Source organism: Mustela lutreola, chromosome 6 (assembly GCF_030435805.1).
Source record: "Mustela lutreola isolate mMusLut2 chromosome 6, mMusLut2.pri, whole genome shotgun sequence".
Classification (NCBI taxonomy): Eukaryota; Metazoa; Chordata; class Mammalia; order Carnivora; family Mustelidae; genus Mustela; species Mustela lutreola.
This window is the reverse complement of record NC_081295.1, coordinates 26,414,740-26,435,687: the sequence shown is the minus strand read 5'-3', so window position 1 is coordinate 26,435,687 and position 20,948 is coordinate 26,414,740. Positions and strand designations below refer to the sequence as shown.

The 20,948-nt window shown below is 41.7% G+C and overlaps 1 protein-coding gene and 1 long non-coding RNA gene across 3 annotated transcripts in view; one reads left to right on the top strand and one right to left on the bottom strand.

Moving 5' to 3' along the window:
- The window catches only part of LOC131833564 (uncharacterized), an 18,872-nt gene extending 14,675 nt beyond the window's left edge, over positions 1-4,197 (top strand). Inside the window, exon 3 of the long non-coding RNA XR_009354529.1 lies at positions 3,944-4,197. This is a non-coding gene — a long non-coding RNA (uncharacterized LOC131833564). The remainder of the gene's footprint in view (positions 1-3,943) is intronic.
- Positions 2,354-20,948, bottom strand: POPDC3 (popeye domain containing 3). Of its 2 annotated transcripts, none has more exons than XM_059176986.1 (4): positions 20,455-20,948; positions 5,252-5,991; positions 4,195-4,303; positions 2,354-3,191 (listed from the first exon to the last, which is right to left on the bottom strand). In XM_059176986.1, exons 2-4 carry the CDS (start codon positions 5,734-5,736, stop codon positions 2,910-2,912), a joined length of 876 nt encoding a protein of 291 aa, XP_059032969.1. In that variant the 5' UTR covers positions 5,737-5,991; positions 20,455-20,948; the 3' UTR covers positions 2,354-2,909. The 2 variants fall into 2 exon arrangements, with proteins under 2 accessions (XP_059032969.1, XP_059032968.1); XM_059176985.1 differs by having other exon boundaries at positions 20,804-20,948.

Here is a 20,948-nt window from a genome sequence, read left to right as displayed (position 1 = left end):
ACCCCAATACTTCTTCCCCCACCCTTCTTGCTGACTTTGCTTCCTGGGTCACTGAGAAAAGAGAATCATGAGGAAACTTCCACAAGCTAGTATATCTCTCATTTGCCAGCAACTGCGCTCCCCCATACTTTCTGCCTACTCTTCTTCCTAATGATTGATTGTCCCTGTCCCTGTTTAAGTTCACTGGATCCCATCATCACTCACCTGCTCAAGGTCATCCCTCAAGCAATTCACCGCTCTCTCCTGGATCATTCCCATCAGCATACTAATACACCATTATTTCCCTTATCTTACAACCAACCAAGAAAAGCCTCTTCTCTCTTGACCGCACTTCCTGCTCAGGCTACCGTTCCTTTCTATTAAACTTCATATCAACATTCCTCGAAAACCTTACTTGTACTTGCTTTTCTAATTTCTTGCCTTTCCTTTCCCCTCAACCTGCTTTAGTCAAGTGTTCGTTCCCAATCAGTGCACTAAAACTGTTCCTGTCAAGTTCACTGCGGACCTCCATGCTGCTTAACCCCATGGTTTCTTCTCAGACTTTACAGCACCTGACCTGTCAGCCCTGTTTGAGACGGTTCATCGCTCCCTTCTCCTTGAACACTTTCTTCACTTGACTTCCAGGACCTGACGCTTCTGGTTTTCTTCCTACCTCACTAGCTGCCCCTGCTCTTGTCCTTTGCTGACTCTTCCGCATCTCCCTGCCCTCTTAACAATGGAGGGCTCCAAGGGAAAGTCCTCCCAATAGGTTTTCTTCTGAAACTACACTTACTGCCTTGGCCATCTCATCTAGTCTTATGGCTTTAAAGTATCATTTGTAGGTGACATGCGCTCAGATTTTTATCTCTAGCCCAGACTTTTCTCTTGAACTCTAGACTTATCCAACTATTCATTCTATTTAAGTGTCTAGTAGTGTCTTGTAAGGTTTTACAGGTGAGATAAACACAACACCAGGCAAGATTTATTAAAGGCGTCCTTGGGCGAGAGGTTCCGAGACTCGGGAGAGGAGTCGGGGAAGTGGTGCCGGGAGTGGGTTGGGGGAGTCTTTTATCTGGGTTAAGACAGGGCATAGGTTTACAGCCATATAAGGTAGGGTATTTGGTGATTGGAAGGTATGGGGGAGTCCTGATGCTCCTGTTTCCTGCATAGTTATCCGGTTACTTCTAGAGAGGTGTCCTGGGCATACATCCTTTTGGTGGGAGAGTCAAGGGTTAAGGAGGGGGAGGGGCCTGGACGATGGCGGCCCAGTGGTCATTTCTGTTGTTCCTCTTGCATTCCCAGAGCCTCCGACCCAACAGGCATCTCACACTTAACCCTCATCTCCCCTTCCAAGTCCACTCTTCTTGTTCCCCTTCCCCCCTAGTGTGTTCTCACTAGGCTGACCAATGTGATAGTTGAATTTATTGAATAGGGTCAATCATACCACCTTCTATTTAAAACTCCCCAGTGGCTTCTGGTCACTCTCCGAATAAAAGCCAAAGTCCTTATAGTGAGTTATTGGGCCCCACCCAATCTGCCCCTAATTCTGTCATTTCTCCCTAGTGCTCATTCCGTTGTAGCCATGCTGTCTTCTAGCTGGTCCTGCTCAGACCTAAAGGCCTACCCATTTGCTTTCTCTCTGCTCGCCCAGATTGCCCATTCCCCAGGTGTCTGCATGGATTGCTCCTTGACTTCCCTCAGGTCTCTATTCAAAGGTTACCCTCTCATTCAGGCCTTCTTTGACCATCCTATTAAAATGACAATGCCCCATTCTACCCACCGTCCCTAATTAATCTCTCTCCCTCCATGGTGACACTCTTTTTAACCCCAGGTTTTTCTGTTTTATTTTATTATTGGTCTTATTGGTCTCTCTCACCCCGGAATGTAAGTTCTTTGAGGTATGGGATCTGTTACCTGAGGTATTACTAGTGCTCAGGACAGCACGGGGAGCCAAAGCAGGTGCTCAATACATATTGGTTAAATGTCTGATGATTTATCTTTCTACCAAAGAACGTGGCCTGTTCACGATCTCTAGAGAACCAGTTTTCTGAAGATAGGGATCAGATTGCCCATCTGTCTGGTAGCTCTTCTTTACGATGTCAAAGGGTCTCCCGTGTTTGTGTGGCGGGTGGAGTTTTCGCTACGGGTCCCTTGCTGTCCAGTCAGACCATTCACACTTGCTCTTTCAGCTATAACCGTATGAGACTGAAACACTGTGCAACGTTTTTACTATTTGTTCCCGGGTATTTTTAATCCGTGATTAATATTCTTTTTACTCCGTAATTAATATACGTAATTAATATACATCTTTGTCTTTCACGAAATGCCTTTTTAAAATGTTACTGAAAGATTGAGCTGATAAAGTATTTGTTGCAATAAAATAGCCTTCAAGATGGACAGATCATCTCTCGCATTTATTCTACTTTCTAGTCATAGTAAACAACTTCACATTTAAAATAAATAATTGCTGCCTACCACAGTAATCCACCTTGCTTTTTTCAGAGGTTGTGGCCAAAAGTCAGTTCTGGAAACACTGATGTGGACAGTCACAGCCCACTCTCATGCTGAGAGCACTTTCTGGCTGCTGCTTGAGAAGCAGTTTCCAACTCAATAGGGCAGGACATCAGATTTGAATAGATCTGAGGAAGTATTTGAGAACACAATATTCCATTCTTCCAGTTCTGACACAGAAAAGGAGAAACTGCGCACAGTTATTCATTTCCCCCTCCCCATTTATTCCAATAAGAAATACAGAGAAATTTGTAAACTTGATTCACAATGCAGAAGCTGAGATGAGTCAAACAGCTGGCAGTGGCATCTTGCCTCGGAGTTTGATTTATAAAAATAATAGTGAGTGCAATTTTCTGTATTTCATTTGGGGAATGACAAAGAGGGTCTTTTCTATGATTATAAAACTTCCAACTCTGATATCACTTATCACAACCCCGTTTGGAATTCCGGAAATGTTCTGTCAGGGGTGATTTGCGTATTTTTGGACTTGACATTTGATAGAAGTTGGGTAACCGAATATCGTAGTGGTATGTTTTTCCTGTATATACCCTGTCATTCAAGGCATAGAGTTTATCTGCAATGTCACTGCCAATTAAAACTGAAAACAGGCGGGAGATGTAACGATGCTGAGCGAAGAGCAAATACAATTTCTTTCTCCTCCAAGACACATATCGACAATCAGTTTCTGCTGTGAGGGTTACCTAAAAAAAAAAGTGTAAGGCCACATAAAAAACAAAGATTAGGAAGCCACTAAAGTTCTGCCTCCCCGTCCCCCTTTTTTTTTTGCCCTTATTTTAAATGACTTTCACTTGCTGATTTCTTGGGTTAAAAAAACTGACTCACAATATAGGGTAAAAATGGGGAGAAACTACAAAATGTCTTGGCACATACATAATTTATAACATGAACAATCACAACGTTGTGCCCATTCCCAATCCATCTTTTTTCAAAATCTGGGTGGATGTATTTTTGTCTGTTACTGAAGCGAGAGCTACTTGATACTAAAAAATAATGAAGTTGGCGAATGTTAGAGAAGTATTTCCAAGTCAGTCCCAAAGACTGCAGACAAATATTTAATTCTAATCATTTCTGTAGCACAAAATGGAACTTATTTACCTATTCTGCATATGTATATGAATTTATAGTTGCATACACACACATATGTTACATGTATTCATTGTAGGAAAACAATATACCATAGTAGAATCCACTGATTCTTACTACTGAAGTAAGTATCTTTTGAAATTATCAGACACAGCAGCAGAGTAGTGATGGTTAAGTTTAGCACTTTTATTTTTTTTTCTAGAAAACAACTGAAATCTATTAGCATTTTAAATCTTAAGAATCACTCATTTTTGCAATAATTCTTGGTGTTTCTCTACACTGTGTCAGTGGCAGTGTTTTGTTTATAGTCAAATCTCAATTAATTATATTTTAATCTCCATATATGAAGCTAAGCAAAGGAAAATTGAAGAGCATCTTTTGTGGACTCTTTCTGCCATATACAAAACCCGTTCTTTTTCTTGTCACTGGCCCTCCACAGACACGGTAATCAGCAAGAGAACTGGGAAGTCAATGCATGCTGCAAAGTACATTCCAAAGTTGAATATAAATCATTGTTCTGCTTTACTTGGTGGCCGGTTTTTAAACCAAACATCTGTTTGGAAGAGACAGTGCTCACTCTGCAGTCCAGTTATCCCTTACCTGAAAGATGCCTTCCTCTGTGGGTCTCAGTGAGTCCCATTCAGGCGAATCCAGGAACTGGAAGGGGAAAATGTAATGCAGAAATTCGCCATCAACGGTCACTCTGATCCTACCCAAACACAAAGAACATCATTTTTGAGAGAAAGAGAAAGCAAGCCCATAACCGGAGGCAAAGGGGAGGGAGCAGTATTTTAGATCTCTGGTGGCCTTTATGCTTTTAAAATTTTGTAGGCTAAAATATTAAATTCATACATTACAGTAAGTGACAAAATCTCCTGTAAGATTGAACATGTACAGATGTTCCTCACAGTTGGGATTCTAGAATATTAGGTAAAATTTATCAGATAGTGCATCAAAGTGTACATGGATGGTATGTGCCCATTTGTATGGATTTATTATATTTCAAGATACTTCAAGACAAAGTTTCAATGCACTCAGTCAGATTTTAAATTAAGTAGGGAAACACTGCAGAATATAAAGGAATATCACTGTAGATACCTCTGTTGACTAAATATTTAAGCTTTTAAAGACATTTAAACATTATTGTTTCTTCCCCCAAACCTTGTGTTTTCAAAATTTATCTACCTACAAATATATGCCCCCGCTTCTAGCAAGTGGGCAATTCTAGAATATACTAAAAAAATTGATCATTATAGAACTTAAATGTTCTCTATTACTTGAAAGAACACCCCATCAGAGTCTTTTACTTAAAGTACTTTGGATGCCCACATTGAGTATACTGTTAATTGAAGCTGGCACCATCCTGTTCTTGATGCTCAATGACTAGCTTGGAAACAAATAGCACATCCAGACAAATTTATAAGAAGAAATATTAAGGCTCTAGATTATATCCTGCTTCGAGTAAATAACAGCACATACTCTAAATGCCTATGTCCGTGACTCATGTATGTGTCGAGGGGTTTCTCATGCCTCACAGTGCTAAAAACCGCCCAGGACTGTGTTACGTTAAGATAGAAAAGCGTAGCAAAAAGAAACACCAGCTAGTAGCTTGTACAGCGGAAATCACTACTATAGAGGAAGGACCAAGAGTACGAACCTCCCCGAAACTAGCAGGGAGAGTTTATCAATGGAGGTCTTCCCCTGCATGGCGTAACAGTGTTCCTTTTCCAAAGTCACCACTTCAGAGCTCAGAGCGATTGTTCTGAAGACAGGCAACGAGGTCCCCAGAGGCTGGAAAAGGGAGCTGTACAACAGCTGGAATTCTCGGGAAAAAGTTATGCTGCGCACTTGATACGCAATGTGAACGAACTGCATGAAACAGACGACGAACAGCACGAAATTCCAGGAATATATGTCGGCCGCGCAGACATCGACCCAAGCCCAGATGGCAGAGCAGAGAAAACCCAAGCCCAGCAAACTGAAGACGTAAAGGAGCCCGAAGAATCCACTGCCGCCCATGAAACCTACGACGAATAAAATACTGGCAAGATGATAAATGGCTCCTTCGGCCTCCTGTTTCCAGGTGATGCAGACTGGGTGCTCATCTATCAGGTTCGTCCACAGACTTGAGTTTCTCTCCATGGCTGTCCTTCTGTCTGGTTCACTCTTCAGCTGACATTAGATGATACGGAAGCGAGTAGTTAAGTCCTTTGTTCTTCCATCATCAGAGTTTCCCTACGTCCTTATAAAACTGGAGACAGCCTGGACCCTGGGGTTGGAGTGATTAGATCTTGAAACACTAAAAATCCCAGGCTAGCTTCTTTAAGTTCATCTGGTCTAGTCCACAGACTAGACTTTAAGTTCATAAGATCTAGTCCACAGATATTTTACAGTTTCCTGGACAAGAAAAAAAAAGAAGGATCTAATTAGACAAGGAAAATTGAGGGGTATATTTAACTGAATCCCCAGCATTACTATTCAAGTTGGTATCCTATTTTCTATGAAGTTAGAATGTATTTTAACATTTTATTTTGACATAATTATATATTTGCTCTAGTTAAAAAGAATAATACAGAGAGGGCACAAAGGCTGTTAAGTTTCTAGGATAGAACATGTATAGTTTTAGGGTTATGTTTAGTAATAATAAAAAATTATTTCCCAAAATTTTAATATTTGTTAGACCTAGCTGTTAACTACATATTTGCTAGAAAGCTAGGTGTTTTCATCAACTCGTCTTCATAATAATAGCTCAGTGTACCTCAGAATCTCTTGGGACAATGACTAAAAATGCAGATTCATACGCTGTGCAGGCATACTGAGTCAGACTGTCTGAGGGCCTATGCTACAGGTAGGGCCTGTGTTAGTATCTTGACAGCAACCCCCCCACATGATTCTGATGCACCAATCCATGGCCTTTCGTGGCCCACCCTCCGAGAAAGAACTGTTGGACAATGGTATTCACTCTCTACAGATGAAAAATTCAAGGCTTCGAGAGCCAAATAATTTATCTCAGGTCACCCAGGGGTCAGGATAGAGCAGAACTTTTGCCCGTAAGCCTGGAGGCTGGATCCAATCATGGGGCCTCTCATGAAAAAGACTTTAAATGAGGCACTGTAAGGAGCCCTACTAAAACAAAAAACACGAGAAACACGTAATTAGGAGTCTGATTTTTTAAATTAACATATAATGTATTATTTGCCTCAGGGGTTCAGGTCTGTGAACCATCAGGCTTACCCATTTCACAACACTCACCATAGCACATACCCTCCCCAATGTCCAAAACCCAACCACCCTATCCATACCCCCCACCCCCCCAGCAACCCTCAGTTTGTTTCCTGAGGTTAAGAGTCTCTTATGGTTTGTCTCCCTCCCGATCCCATCTTGTTTCATTTTGTTTCATTCCTTCCCTAACCCCCACCACAATCCCCCGCCCTGCCTCTCAAATTCTTCATATCAGAGAGATCATATAATTGTCTTTCTCTGATTGACTTATTTCGCTCAGCATAATACCCTCTAGTTCTATCCTTGTCAGGAGTCTGATTTTAAGAACACCGAGTAGACCAGGATTCTGTTTCATGAATTAGATCAAAATTATTTGAGACATATAAATTCAGATCTACCTTACTGTATTGGAGGTTATTTCAAGTTAAAGTCTGCACCCATATAACTAAATAAATAATATTAAAATTCCTGCTGCTTACACATTTATTTACCAGATGGTCAAAAAATGTTACTGACTTGTTCCTCTGCACATATATTCTCTACCCTTTGAGCCATATGGTAAAAATGCTAATGTGTGATCTGAGTCAGGAGAGATTCACCCGGGATGATAGAGCTGTAGGATATGTATCATTTACCCCAGATTTCTTAACAATAAGTAGTTTCACTGTGAAGCATTCAGTAGACTGGATTTTTAAACCATAACAACATTCAGAAGCCTTGAACTTAAGAGCTATATTTAGTGCCTTTATTTTTGAGATAGATCATTTCCAGAACACCTGTTAATAAAATATCAAATATCACAGATCTTGTCTCATAGAAAAAAAAATACACATGGAGAGGTGAAAATGACTTGGCTGAAGTAAAAAAGGGAACAGTATAATCACCAACAGAACTAGAAATGGAAGTAAAGGAGCCGCTGTTGGAGTTCTGGCTCTTCATCCTGGATAGCGGATCCTTTCCTCAGCAAGTAACGCCTTTAACAGCATCACCAGTTGAATCATTAAAAAAAAGAAAAAGTAAATAACACAGACCTAGAACTTGCATTGTTATTTGTACTAAAGCTACTTTCAAATGTACTTTAACCCCCCCCCCCCCGTGCCCCCTAGTTCGTGCCTCCTCCCTCACTCTGTGAGATGATGTGAGTCGGGGTAGAACAGCACCCTCAAAGTGTTTACTTTCTCCTCTTTAAGCGCAACACAGAATTATACACTACTGGATATTCACAACAAAGAAAATTTTTTAAAAAATACAATGAGTAGTGAGAACCGCAGAATACCAGACTGCAAATGTCAGTCTCCCTGCTGTTTCACTTTTAAAACTAGGGTATTTTAAATTAATCAGTTCCTCAGGATACCTAACACAGCCGCGAAAGCCAATATTAAAAAGCACTGCTGGCAGAGCTCTGAACTTCGGTTTGAACTTCCTTAAAAATTTATAATCCTCAACAAAATGTTAAAATGATGCTAACAGAGAAGGGCCATGTAAAACCTATGCGGCAATGCAGAAGGGAGCTTCTGGGAATCTTGTCCCCTGACGATCGGGACTTGGGGGACAGACTGGGCCACCTGCATTCCAGGAGGGTGACCCATTGTGCTCATCAGAGGAACTGTGCTTCCGGTCCTTTCCAGCGGCTTCTGTTTCAAGAAGCTGCTACCAAATCATCTTCCTATCCTTGATCCTGTATCACTCCACACAGCAACACGGAGTGCTGACTTGCCCTGATTAAATTACTCCACACCCAGCCTTTCTCCACTTGGTGTGTTTTTATTCAGTCACCAAAACAGATGTACTTTATTAGAAGAGAAAGAACTGACAGGGGCAGGTGACGGGCGTGAGTGTTCCTCTGATGTGTGCCAGCAGCACTCTCTGACTGTACGTGATTCATCAGCCAGCTGCCTGCTTAGAAGGTCTGGAGGCCTTAAGTCCCGTTTTTGGGTAAATAAACGTTGAGATGCTGAAGTAGCACAATAGATTCTCCAGCAACAAAGCCCACCTTCCCCGCAAGAGAAATGAGCACATGGACAAATGATGGAGACACAAATTAAGTGCAAATAAACACAATAATTCCCAGCTCCCCCCTTTCTACTCCTTAGATTGTAAGACCCTGAGTTATAGAGGAATAAGTTAGAGAGGAACCTTAAAGGCAGGTATGAGCATGATCCATGAAATATGATGGAGAATTGGGACCAACGGATTAAGACTAGCTCTGAAATTGGGTTTATCTATTTAAAACTTGTACGTTTAATATCTCATTGCATTAGACTCATTGCCGTGAGGGAGGCTCGTTGCCCTGCTTGCAAATGAGAAAAGCAGGGCACAAGATTGGCCAAGTCACGGGCTTGAGGTAAGAGAGGCAGGAAGTCCCAGTGGCGAGGTAGGAGTCCCAGTCCGCTCAATGCCATGCCCTCACCAGCACGCAGGGTCACCTTTCAAGGCTGGGAATCGGATATGAAGGTGTTGGGACACAGTGGGATATTCTGTCCGGATTGGTTTGCCAGGAAAATAATAATCCTAACACCAAATATTTAAGACCTCCCATATCCACATGTACGGCTCCATCCGTAATGCTCACCGCGGAGCCAGGGAGATAGACCTACAAAGGCACTCGTGAAATAATTTGCTGTATTATTATTCAACACTGGCGGACTTCCTCTCCTAGCTTCTGAAACTCTTAAGGGGCAAAGACAAATGTTTTTGTATTTCTGGCCCTCGGGGAGCGTTGATTGAGTACCCTGCTATCCAGGGGCAAGCAGGCTGCCTTCTCCATGCCTATTTTCTCTCCGATTTAATGGATGATCTAAAATCTTCTGTCACCCAGGGGAAAAGAAGTAGGGACTATTCCAACATCCAAGGAAGTTTGGTACAAAATCACTGAGGAGGTGGGACACTGCTTATTTAAACGTCTGGCACAGCTCCAAACTCATAGGGGAATCCTTTTGTCTTCATAGAAATTGAGTTCCTTAAGAGCAGTGGAATTTTAATCTGATTAAAAACAACAACTCTCGTAGCTTGTGGTATTGCGTTAGTTTTGGTTGCTAGGCAACCCAGAAGATAAAAATGCCATCAATATTCTACTCATTAATTGGAATAGATCCTAACTTTGGTATGTGTTCCATATGCAAAAATAATCATTTGCTTAAAGCTGGTTTTCTCTACTTATTCTCAAGGAGGTATACTTACTCAGGACCTACTTGCCAGAAGTATTTAGAAATTACCTCACCTAACCTTCACAACAACCCTCTGGGGAGGGTACTACATCTCCATCTTACAGATGAGAAAAATCGAAACCCAGAGAAGGTAAGCAAATTGTTTCAGGCCCCCTGCTCATACGGGGACTAACATTCCACACAGTCCTGCCTGATTCCGAAGCTCACAGACTACACCACATTTATTATTCTGCTTCCACAGTAGCCGGGTTTAGAGAATGTAAGCATTCATTCCCTCCTTGTTGCTTAGATAAATTCAGGCATGTTTATTCATCAGTCAAGCAGAGGTAGTATCACTTATTCGGTCCACTCTAAAGGGGGCTCAAAGATTCAGATGAGGAAATCTCTATTAAAACTTCTTGGCAAATTTAAAAATAATAGAGAGATGGTGTCGCCGTACTTGTGGCTTGTCTTTTACAAAGCTGAGCCTTTTGGAGAATTCAGTTTTTTAAAAGCTTTCTTTCACCCAGAGGATTACAGTTCAATACGCAAATACAAATGTTACTGTCGGTGGCTACCCAACTTTAAATTTCAAATTCTAAATATACTTATTCCTGCAGGGGTGATCTCAGTTGTTCTTCCCTATCCAGGTCCTGATCTCCTACGGCTGGTAGGGGTACCCTCATAACCAACCCACCCTTGAGTCTTTACTTTCCAATGGCCAAGAAGCCATCCCTGGAGGACAATGTTACTCTTGTACCTCAGATTAGTATTTAGTGCTTCCCAGCAGGTATCCTCAAGTCACTGATGTTAAGTGTCACCCGGGTGGCTTGTTAGACTGTCCCTTCCCTGGCCCCACCCTAGAATTGCTGAGCCTGGAAGGGACCCAAGAAGATGCCCTTCCAATTAGTTCCCAGTTGATTCTGATGCACATTCAAGTTTGAAGGTCATTGTTTTACGTTGTTCCTGCATGGTTTCTGAATTATCCTTGTTTGTTTGCCGGACCTTTGCTTTGTTCCTTCCTGGCTGACCACTGGCTGTCCTTCTGTGCTGGTTACTCTTGTGCTTTTGATCGTCACTGTCTGCCGGGGCCAGTAGTGCTGGTGTTAGTGCTCCATTCTGCGTCTGCTCGGTTCGGCTGACAGTGTTACTTAAAAGCAAAGTTCTAGTTTTAGCCGTGCCCCTAAAGAGCTGTGTGATTTTAATCTTACTAGACCTGTTTCCTCATTGGTAAAATGGAAGGTGGACAAAATAATGTGAGGTCCCTTTTGGCTCTAAAATAACATGACTCTATGTGGTAAGGAATAGAAGACTTTTCCTAGCATGGCTTCACAGACAGAAGTCACAAGTAGGCAGAGAGGCAGGCAGAGAGAGAGGGGGGAAGCAGGCTCCCTGCAGAGCAGAGAGTCTGATGCGGGGCTCGATCCCAAGACCCTGGGATCATGACCTGAGCCGTAGGCAGAAGCTTTAACCCGCTGAGCCACCCAGGAACTCCCCTAGCATGGCTTCAAATATAGAGCCGAGTAGTGGAACAGAATTCAGACTGCAGGTCTTAACACTGCGTTTATGATTGGGGCACCACTCTAGAGACTGCTCACTTAATTACTTACTGACTGTGGTGAGGCCCAGGCACTGGCATTTTCTGATGAGCAACCAGGGTTAAGAACTGTTGGGGGATGGTGAGGTTGAGAGACACCAGAACAGCCTGTACGGTAAAGGATCTGATTTTAATTCCTATTTTGAAGGAGCTGGAAAGGCACATTTTGCCTTGTGTGTTCTCATTCCCATGCTTTGCTCAGGTGGGGAAGCATTTTCCTTCCTTGCCACTCATGATTCCAAGAGGGCGCAAGCCTTGTGGATATTTTGCAGCAGGCTTTCCTTAACAGGGTGGCCTGAATTGCACCTTCTAGCTCTGAAATTTTATGGCCTTTATTATCTGTCAACATGGCTTCCATCATATGTTATGTTATACTGACCATTTTATATATATATTGATCATTGGTCATATATATTTGGTCATATGTCAGCTTTATTGGTTGATTATTTATTTTTTAAAAAGATTTTATTTATTTATTTGAGAGAGAAAGAGCACGAGAGGGGAGAAGGTCAGAGGGAGAAGCAGACTCCCCATGGAGCTGGGAGCCCGATGTGGGACTCAATCCTGGTACTCCAGGATCATGACCTGAGCTGAAGGCAATTGCTTAACCAACTGAGCCACCCAGGTGCCCTTGGTTGATTATTTTACGTGTGTGTGTATGGAAATATTTATGGAATTCCCCTCTGTCTAGCACAGGGTGAGTCTTCAATAAACGTTCAATGACTGATAAGGATAACAATGCCCAGCTGTAAATGCAGTATTCAGAATAATTTTGGAAAAAGTAAGAAGCCCCAGTGAGATCTAATACCTGAATCAATGATTTAGATGTTGGACATAGAAAGACAGGAAAGCATATATTCTACTGTGAGGGAGAAGTGAAAGGAAGAAATGTCTTGAGACAGAGGATCAAAGAAGGGTTGAAGACCCTTTGGAATTTTAAGATATCCCAAAGTTTGGGAAGAAACCAGAGGAAAGGGGAACACAGTTTCATCCTCAATTAACCGAATATTCTTGGTATACCTGCAGAGTTCACAGCAGAAAATAGGCAGGACAGAGGGATATTTAATAGTTCCTATTGCGCAAGGCAATACTGAAGAAAGCCTGGGGTTGGCAAGAGGAGCTAGAAAGTGAGCACAGAGAGAATGAGAGTTGAAATTAAATGCCCATGAGCCGAGGCCTTAGCTAGAACTCTAGAGTTGTGCTGTCCAATATGGTAGCCATTAGCCATATGTGGCTGGCCTGAATTGAGATGTGTTATATACGTGGATTTCAAAGACTTAGCATAAAGATAAAGAATATGTCATTATAACATTTATATTGACTATAGGCTGAAATGATTATGTTTTAGAAATACTGGGTTAAATAAAACATTAAAGTTAATTCTGCCCATGTCTTATTTTTCAATGTCGCTATTAGAAAATTTAAAATTACGTATGTGACTTGCATTATCTTTCTCTTGGACAGTGCTGGTCTAGAGCCTCTCAACTAACAGAGAAAGGAAATGAAAAAGACTTGGCATGACACTGGGCAAACAGTGCATATGTATAATGTAGAAGTGTATAAATATGGAAGAATTATCTAAGATTAAGAACAGAGAGTTGATATAAATGTAAATGATATTGGCTACAATATTCACATGCTACAATCATCAGATGTTATCCATGGCATAGATGTCGCCATCTGGTTTCTGCCTACATAGGTGGTGGCCAAACTCACTATAGCTCTTGGCCTCTTTATCCTACCAAGGAAGTCACTACTTTTTCCTTTTGCCTTGGGAGAATTACACTTTCCCAAGCAACTATATCCCATTGTTTCATTTTCTCATTTCATCTTCTGATGATACCTCATGGAATACATTGGAAATCCCAGACAGATAATCTCATAAATTTTGTAGTGGAGATTGAATTGTGGTCTTCTGGATTCCACAGGGTCTATACCAGCCTTTGTTTTCATATAATATACGAGTTTCTTCATGTATGACTAGGCTTCTGGGCTGGAATATGCCTTTGACCTTCCATACCTATGAGAACTTGGCTTCTCTTGAGACTCGAGAAAATTAAAGAATGTGCCTACAGCCCGCACCGGACTTCTCTGATTCTCATATCTTTGCTAATGTCCATTTGATTACCTGCTGCTGTGTCTGATTTCTCACTTTATCACATAGGCAAAATTGTAAGATGGCCCCCAAGATTCCTGTCTCATTGGTTTACACATGCTATAATCCTCTCTCCTTGAGTGTGGCAGATCTGTGAATGAGATGGGACAGAGGCTTTCTTGATTAACATTACATGGCAAATGGTGCTAGAATAATCACCTGTGATTATTAATCTATATAAGATTGTAGGACTAGAGAGGGAAACTTAGAGAGTCATTTTCCTACTGGTCTGGAAGAAAGCAGATACCATGCTGTGAACTGCTTATGGGGGTCACAACCCAAGGACTGTCTCTGTGAGCTGAAAGTAGTCCCCAACTAACAGTGACCAAGATAACGGGAATATCAGTCCTACAACAAGGAGCTGAATTCTGCCAACCACCTGAAAATCTTGGAAGAGGGCCTTGGACTCCAAACGAGGAGTGCAGTGTGCCAGTTCAGCTGTGCCTGGACTCCTGACCCACAAAAACTATGCGATAATGAGTCTGTGGTGTTTTCAGCCACTATTTGTTGTACTCTGTTATAAAGCAGTAGGAAACTAATACACACACCCAATTATGAGTACTTACTATACAAGACTTTCATTAATCTAATAATCTGCATTTTATGATGGAGTTGGAAGAAGACATGAAATCTTTGCTAGCTTTAAATCAGGAAAATCAGGTAAGAACAGTAATACTTTTGAAGAATAGTATCTGGAAAACAAGACACCAAGAACGGCCCTGGGAATTACATGTAAATTCACAGTGGTTCCCAGCTATACATTACAGGTTCTTCTTAGTGGAGTCAGACACCCAACACTGTCAAGCATTTGGACACATGGGCAATTTCCAGAATAATTATGTCATTCATATACAATCTCCAAAATTCCTGGAATACCAAGTTTCCTTGGGTGACTTCCAGCTTAGTTCTTTGCAAAACCAAGCCATATGCATAGGGCAAATACTTGATGTCTCAGACACATCTAGAGATTAACACTCAAAAGACAGACTACAGAAACTCAAATAAATAGCTCTGTAATTCTTCTCATTGTGTGACTCCATGACATTCAGATGAGTTGAGCGATGGGGAATTAATGCAATATCTCATTGCCATCTTCTTGAACCTCATTTACTACTATGACTGCTACTACCACCGTTACTACCAGCACTGGACATTTACTAAGCATTTACTATGTGCCAGGCATGTTTCTAAGAATACTAAAATATTGTGTCATTTAATCCTTACAACTTTTTGAAATATACAGTTCTATTGTCCCTGTTTTACAGATGAGAAAACTGAGGTACAGGGACGTGAAGGAGGTTGCCTAAGGATACACAAATGATAGAGCTCAGAATCACTCCCAGACAGACATGCAAATAATGACACACTGCTTCATGTACAGTTTGAATCTAAATATCTGGACTTACTGGAACAAATCAATAACATTCTTGTTTTCTCCCTTCGGTTCTAGATTCAGTGAATTTAAATGTCTTCTTAAGAAATTACTTTTTTGCCCCCAACTTTTTGGGGGCACCTGGGTGGCATTTTTGCCCCCAAAACTTTTTTGCCCCCAACTTTTTGGGGGCACCTGGGTGGCTCAGTGGGTTAAGCCACTGCCTTCAGCTCAGGTCATGATTCCAGAGTCCTGGGATGGGAGTCCCATATCAGGCTTCCCCTGCTCTGCAGGAGCCTGCTTCTCCCTCCTCCTCTGCCTCTTCCCCTGCTTGTGCTCTCTCTCTCTCTCTCTGTGAAATAAAAAATTAAATCTTAAAAAAAAAAAAAAAAGAAATTACAACTTTTTGAGCAACACAGGAATGGGATGGTGGACCCATGCTGGACCAATCAGTGTCCTATAATTCTCAATCTGACGAAACAGCAGTAATCCTGGCACAAGCAGGCCATTCACTTTCGAGCAGCTGCTATCATGTCAAGCAGTAAGTTCACCAGACATTCATGATGAAAAATGCAAGACAAGCCGGATCCATGGATCCATTAAATGGTCTTCTCTTGATATGAATCAAAGGTAGACACCTTCACTTCCTTTTCCTCCAAGTGACCTATATGCAGCAAATGAACTCACCTTTCTATGTTTATGTAGTTCAGGTTCTCATGTTTCTCTCTCACATGCCTAAAAGCTCATGTGATCTAGCTAACTGGGTAGAGTCTTTTTCATTTTTTCTGGCCAGATAAACCAGGTGGACCACACATCAGGGCCAGTGATGTTTGAAACCACCAAACCAGCCACCACTAGTGGTAAAAGGAGCACTTCTGCAGGGTATGGAGATTTCCTTTCAAGGTGTTTGCACAGAGATAGGAGCTTTCTCTTTGATTGTAGGAGACTGTTTCTTGTTTGGTCCTCAATCCACATGCTCTACAATCTTTCCATTTCTTCTATTTCTTTCGGTCTTGTTTTTCTTGACTTGTAACACTTGGAAGTTATTCCAACCATAGATGTTCCTTTTATTGTGGCAGCACTGCCTGTGGATAAGCAATGTAGGCCAATCCCTTATTTCTGGAAATATACATATTCTCCTGATCCTTTGAAATGTTTGATTATTTCAAGTTTCTCTTCATTATTGAACCTTTCCTTTTGTATGCACTATTTGACATGTTGAATCAAGATGCTTAGACATTCTCAGGATGCTGAAGGTTGTGTTTTTATACAGAAAAGTGTGCCACTGCAAAAGAATAAATAGCAGAACCCACTCTTGCAGGATGACCTGTGGTGAACCAAGGTAGCTGGCAGATGTTTCAGGTGTACGGGTATTTGTGCGTTGTGTATTCCTATATGGCTCAAGTCAGCAGGTTATAGCTTAATATATTCATCTGGTATTCTGGTTGAGTAAATGATCCACGAGCAAGCAAAAAATCTGTGCTATGCTTAAATTGTTCCCTAATATTTCCCTTGCATTGACATGATGCTTAATTTCAAAACAAACAGTATAACATAATTGACTGTGTCATGAAATTTCAAATGGCCAGAAAAATATTGTTAATTAATATGCAATAATTCAATAAATCCCTGCCCTCCTGGAGCTTGCATTTTAGTGAAATTCAAATGTTGATACAATTTAAGCTTACTTTCAAATTATGAGATCTATTTTAAATAGCTAAAAATATCTCTTATATGCAAATAAACCTAAGTTATGTAAGACTCATTTAAAGTTAGTTACTGCATACTAAATTTTTTAAAAAAGATTTTATTTATTTATTTGACAGAGAGAGATCACAAATAGGCAGAGATGCAGGCAGAGAGAGAGGGAAACAGACTCCCTGCTGAGCAGAAAGCCCGATGTGGGGCTTGATCCCAGGATCCTGAGATCATGACCAAGCCGAAGGCAGAGGCTTAATCCACTGAGCCACCAAGGCGTCCCTGCATACTAAATTTTTAAATAAATACTATATTTTAAGAGATAGTCTAAAGTCTCATAAATGAAAATTCAAACAAGCTAGTTTTCTAGAATGTCCATCAAAGATTGAACACAAACAATTAGACAAACCAACCCTAGATTATACACATTATTTGTGTCCCCAGAGTAATATGTTACATATTAATACATATGTATTAATAAATACATGATCTATATCCTTCTATTTGTACAAATGCAAGGAAAGACATGGAACCATCTACACTTAATGTTAAAGATGATGATTTCTGAATGGGGGATACATTACTTTTGTCTTTGTATATATCTGTATTGTTTGCATTCTTTATAACAATTTTATAAAATAAGGTGATTTTATATTAATTTGAAAATTTTTAAATACAAAAATTTCAAAGTACTAAAATCCATGAACCCAATGACCAGCAATAACAAACATCATTGTCATTTTGAAAGTCTTTTTTTTTTTTAGATTTTTTTTTTTTTATGTATTTATTTGACAGAGAAATCACAAGTAGATGGAGAGGCAGGCAGAGAGAGAGAGGGAAGCAGGCTCCCCGCTAAGCCCAATGCGGGACTGGATCCCAGGACCCTGAGATCACGACCCGAGCCGAAGGCAGCGGCCTAACCCACTGAGCCACCCAGGCGCCCCAAAAGTCTTTTTTATAATAAAAAAATTCCTCAGAAATTGAAGATCCCCATGGATTATTCTCAAGTACCATTCTCCACCCACTCACTCCTTATATATAATTGTGTCTATCCTTCCAAGCCATATAGAATAATTTTAAAATTGCAATTTAAAGTGCAGTGCAAGATTAGAAATGTATCTTATGCATTTTTTCCAGGTCCATGATTAAATTCTTTTTCTTATGAGTAAACACATACAAAGATAGATAAAATACTAGATAGTAAATCTCCATATACTGATTATCCAGACTCAACTATTATCAAGATTTTGCTACACAGAGTTTTTGAATTAAAAAGCAAAAACTGGGGGTGCCTGGGTGGCTCAGTGGGTTGAGCCGCTGCCTTCAGCTCGGGTCATGATCTCAGGGTCCTGGGATCGAGCCCCGCATCGGGCTCTCTGCTCAGCGGGGAGCCTGCTTCCTCCTCTCTCTCTGCCTGCCTCTCTGCCTGCTTGTGATCTCTGTCAAATAAATAAATAAAATCTTTAAAAAAAAATAAATAAAAGCAAAAACTGTACCTACTGTTCATCCTATAGTTTGTTCAGTCAATCAACAAACACCTACTTAGGGAGACAGGGAAAATTATGACTAGTTGTGTTCTGACAACGTGCCAGTCACCAGGTCTTCCATTTACTGACCTGTTCAGGAGTCACAACACCTCCGCAACCTCAGTGGTTTTATCAGCATGGTCTGGAGTGAAAAATGAGGCCCAGAGCAATGAAGATTCTAGTCTAGGCTCAGCCAGTTGATTATCTTTCTAGAACCAATTTCATAGTGTGTGTAAGAGTCACCAGAGTTTATTATTCTGTTGAAGAATACAAGTGAAGAAGAACAAAATGAGAAGGTCTCATGTTGGGTCTGTGTGAATCAGTCTTTGTATTCTTTGGGTCAGAGGGTGATCCAGCATTGCTCTAGGTCAACAACTTTCGGTAATTTATTTAATTTTTTAGAAAATGCCTATAATAGGATGCCTAGGTGGCTCAGTCCGTTTAAGTGTCTGCCTTCTGCTCTGGCCATGATTCCCAGGTCCTGGAATCGAGTTCCGCATCTGGCTCCTTGCTTAACAGAGAGCCTGCTTCTCTCTCTGTCTGCCCCTCCCCCTGCTTGTGCTCTTTGTCTCTCTCTCTATAACCAATAAATAAATAAAATCTTAAATAAAAATGCTTGTTATAACTTTCACTTTAAGACATTCTCTTGTAACTACTTGGGTAACAGAAACATTTTCCCTTTTCCTCAAAAAAAAAAAAAATCTAATTAATGATTCAATATACTCTTGTCAATTCTGACTTACTCTCTATAGTTCCCAATCTCAGTTGGCCAACAACCATAATTATAAAAACCAATTTCAACTGCAATTTGCAGGTTTGCAGATCGATCCATCATTTGGATATTTTCCAAAGCAGTTTTGAAACTTCTTGCCTGCCATGTTGCTGATGTGTTCTTACACTCATATACTACAGCCAATACTTCATAACCATTCTTGATCTTGACTGTTTCAAAATAAGCAGACGTGAATGCTCCAATGTGTCAATGCTTAGTCAGTCTTGTGGTTAAGAAGCCTGGGAGTTTGGTTTTCCAGCACATGTTTTGATTTAATAAGCAAAGAATGTCACCATTTAGAAGCACAGGATGCACGATGATTCAGCTATTTTGAGACACTATTGAGATGAAAGAAACTCATTTCTCCAGTGTCTCCCAGTTTATGAGTATAAAATTTTGGAACAGAAAATATCTTACTCTACATTTCAGTTTGTATTTCTATCCTAAACTCTCTGATCTTCGGGGAAGGAAAAGAGCCTTAAAATCATCTGAGATCAGCTAGACCTCTTCATTCTGTAATGTGGAAGGAGATCTAATTTTTGTTTTGTTTGTATTTAGTTTCATGTAGTTCTTGTTTAGTTTACTTTTGGCTCAAAGAACAATGCCAGGTTACTGTCCTGTCATGCAAGGAATATGACCACGCAATACTCCCTAATATTAAAAAGAACAGAAAATAGCCACCACCAAACCTTACTATGAACAGGGACCAATAATTTTTTAAGGCTCCATAAAATTCAATTTTTATGTCCAAGCTTGCAAATTCAAACCCATGTACAAGAATTAGAATAAAAAGTCAGGAAGGAAGATTGTCCCATTCTAAATGTTTACTAAATCAAGTTAAATTACGTTCAAAAGTGGGCTTCTAATTGTGCTTTTCCATTTATAAGTCACATGTAGAACTTTTTCATATTTTAAAAATGTTTCCTGGCTAAAACATTTTTTTTGGAGGGGGGGGCATAGCCCTATTACTGTATTTTGATTCTGTGCCTTTAATCTTTTCCTAAAATACAGACCCTCACAATGTATTATACCTCTGTAACTGACCTTGGTGATTAGGTAATTTGGTGGTTTTGTTTCCTTCCTTCCTTCCTTTTTTTCCCAAGGTGGATCCCCAAGTAGAGAAAACAGGTCAGCTTGACCTTTGATGAGGCAGCTTTCCCGTGTCCCCAACTCAGTGTGAAAACACTGACCCTAGTCAGGCCCTTAGCAGACAGGGAAAGGAACTCCCAGCCGCTGCACTTCCCCACGAACCCTAAGACTGTCAGGGTCCCTTGGACCAGCTTTTCTCCCTCGAAAATCTGGCCCCTTTCTTTGGGCTCCAGGGTGCCTGGGCAAGAGGGGGGCAAACAGAAGATCTGGGGGAAAGATTCACCTCGAGAGCAGACGACTGGAGTTGCCAGGGGCTGGTGCGCGCGGAGCCCTCAGCGGCGGACTCTCAGCCGGCGGAGCTGCGAGCGGCGCCACCCGGACTCCGGGGCTCGAATTGGCCCGAGCCGGGCCGGGAGCGGGGCCGGGAGCGGAGCGGCGGTGCTGGCAGCGCGGGGCACAGGGCGGCGAAGCAAAGGCGGTCCCGGGGGGTCGGCGGCCTCGTAGCCCCCAACCTGGGGCGGGGCCGGGGTAGAAGTCGCGCCGGCAAAGTTGCACCAAAGCGCGCTAGGTGCGAGGGTGCGGACAGCTCCCGGAAGGCGGCAGCCGAGGCGCCCCCGGGCTCCCCTCCTTACCTTTCGTTCCCCGACCCTGCGCAGAGCTCCGGCCTTGCGCCTACAGAAGTTTCCCAGCCGAGCGCGCTGAGTCGGGCTGCCCGGCGCCGAAGCCCCCGGCGTCCGGCTCGCGCACTCCACGCCGCCCACCCGGCCGGCGTCCGCC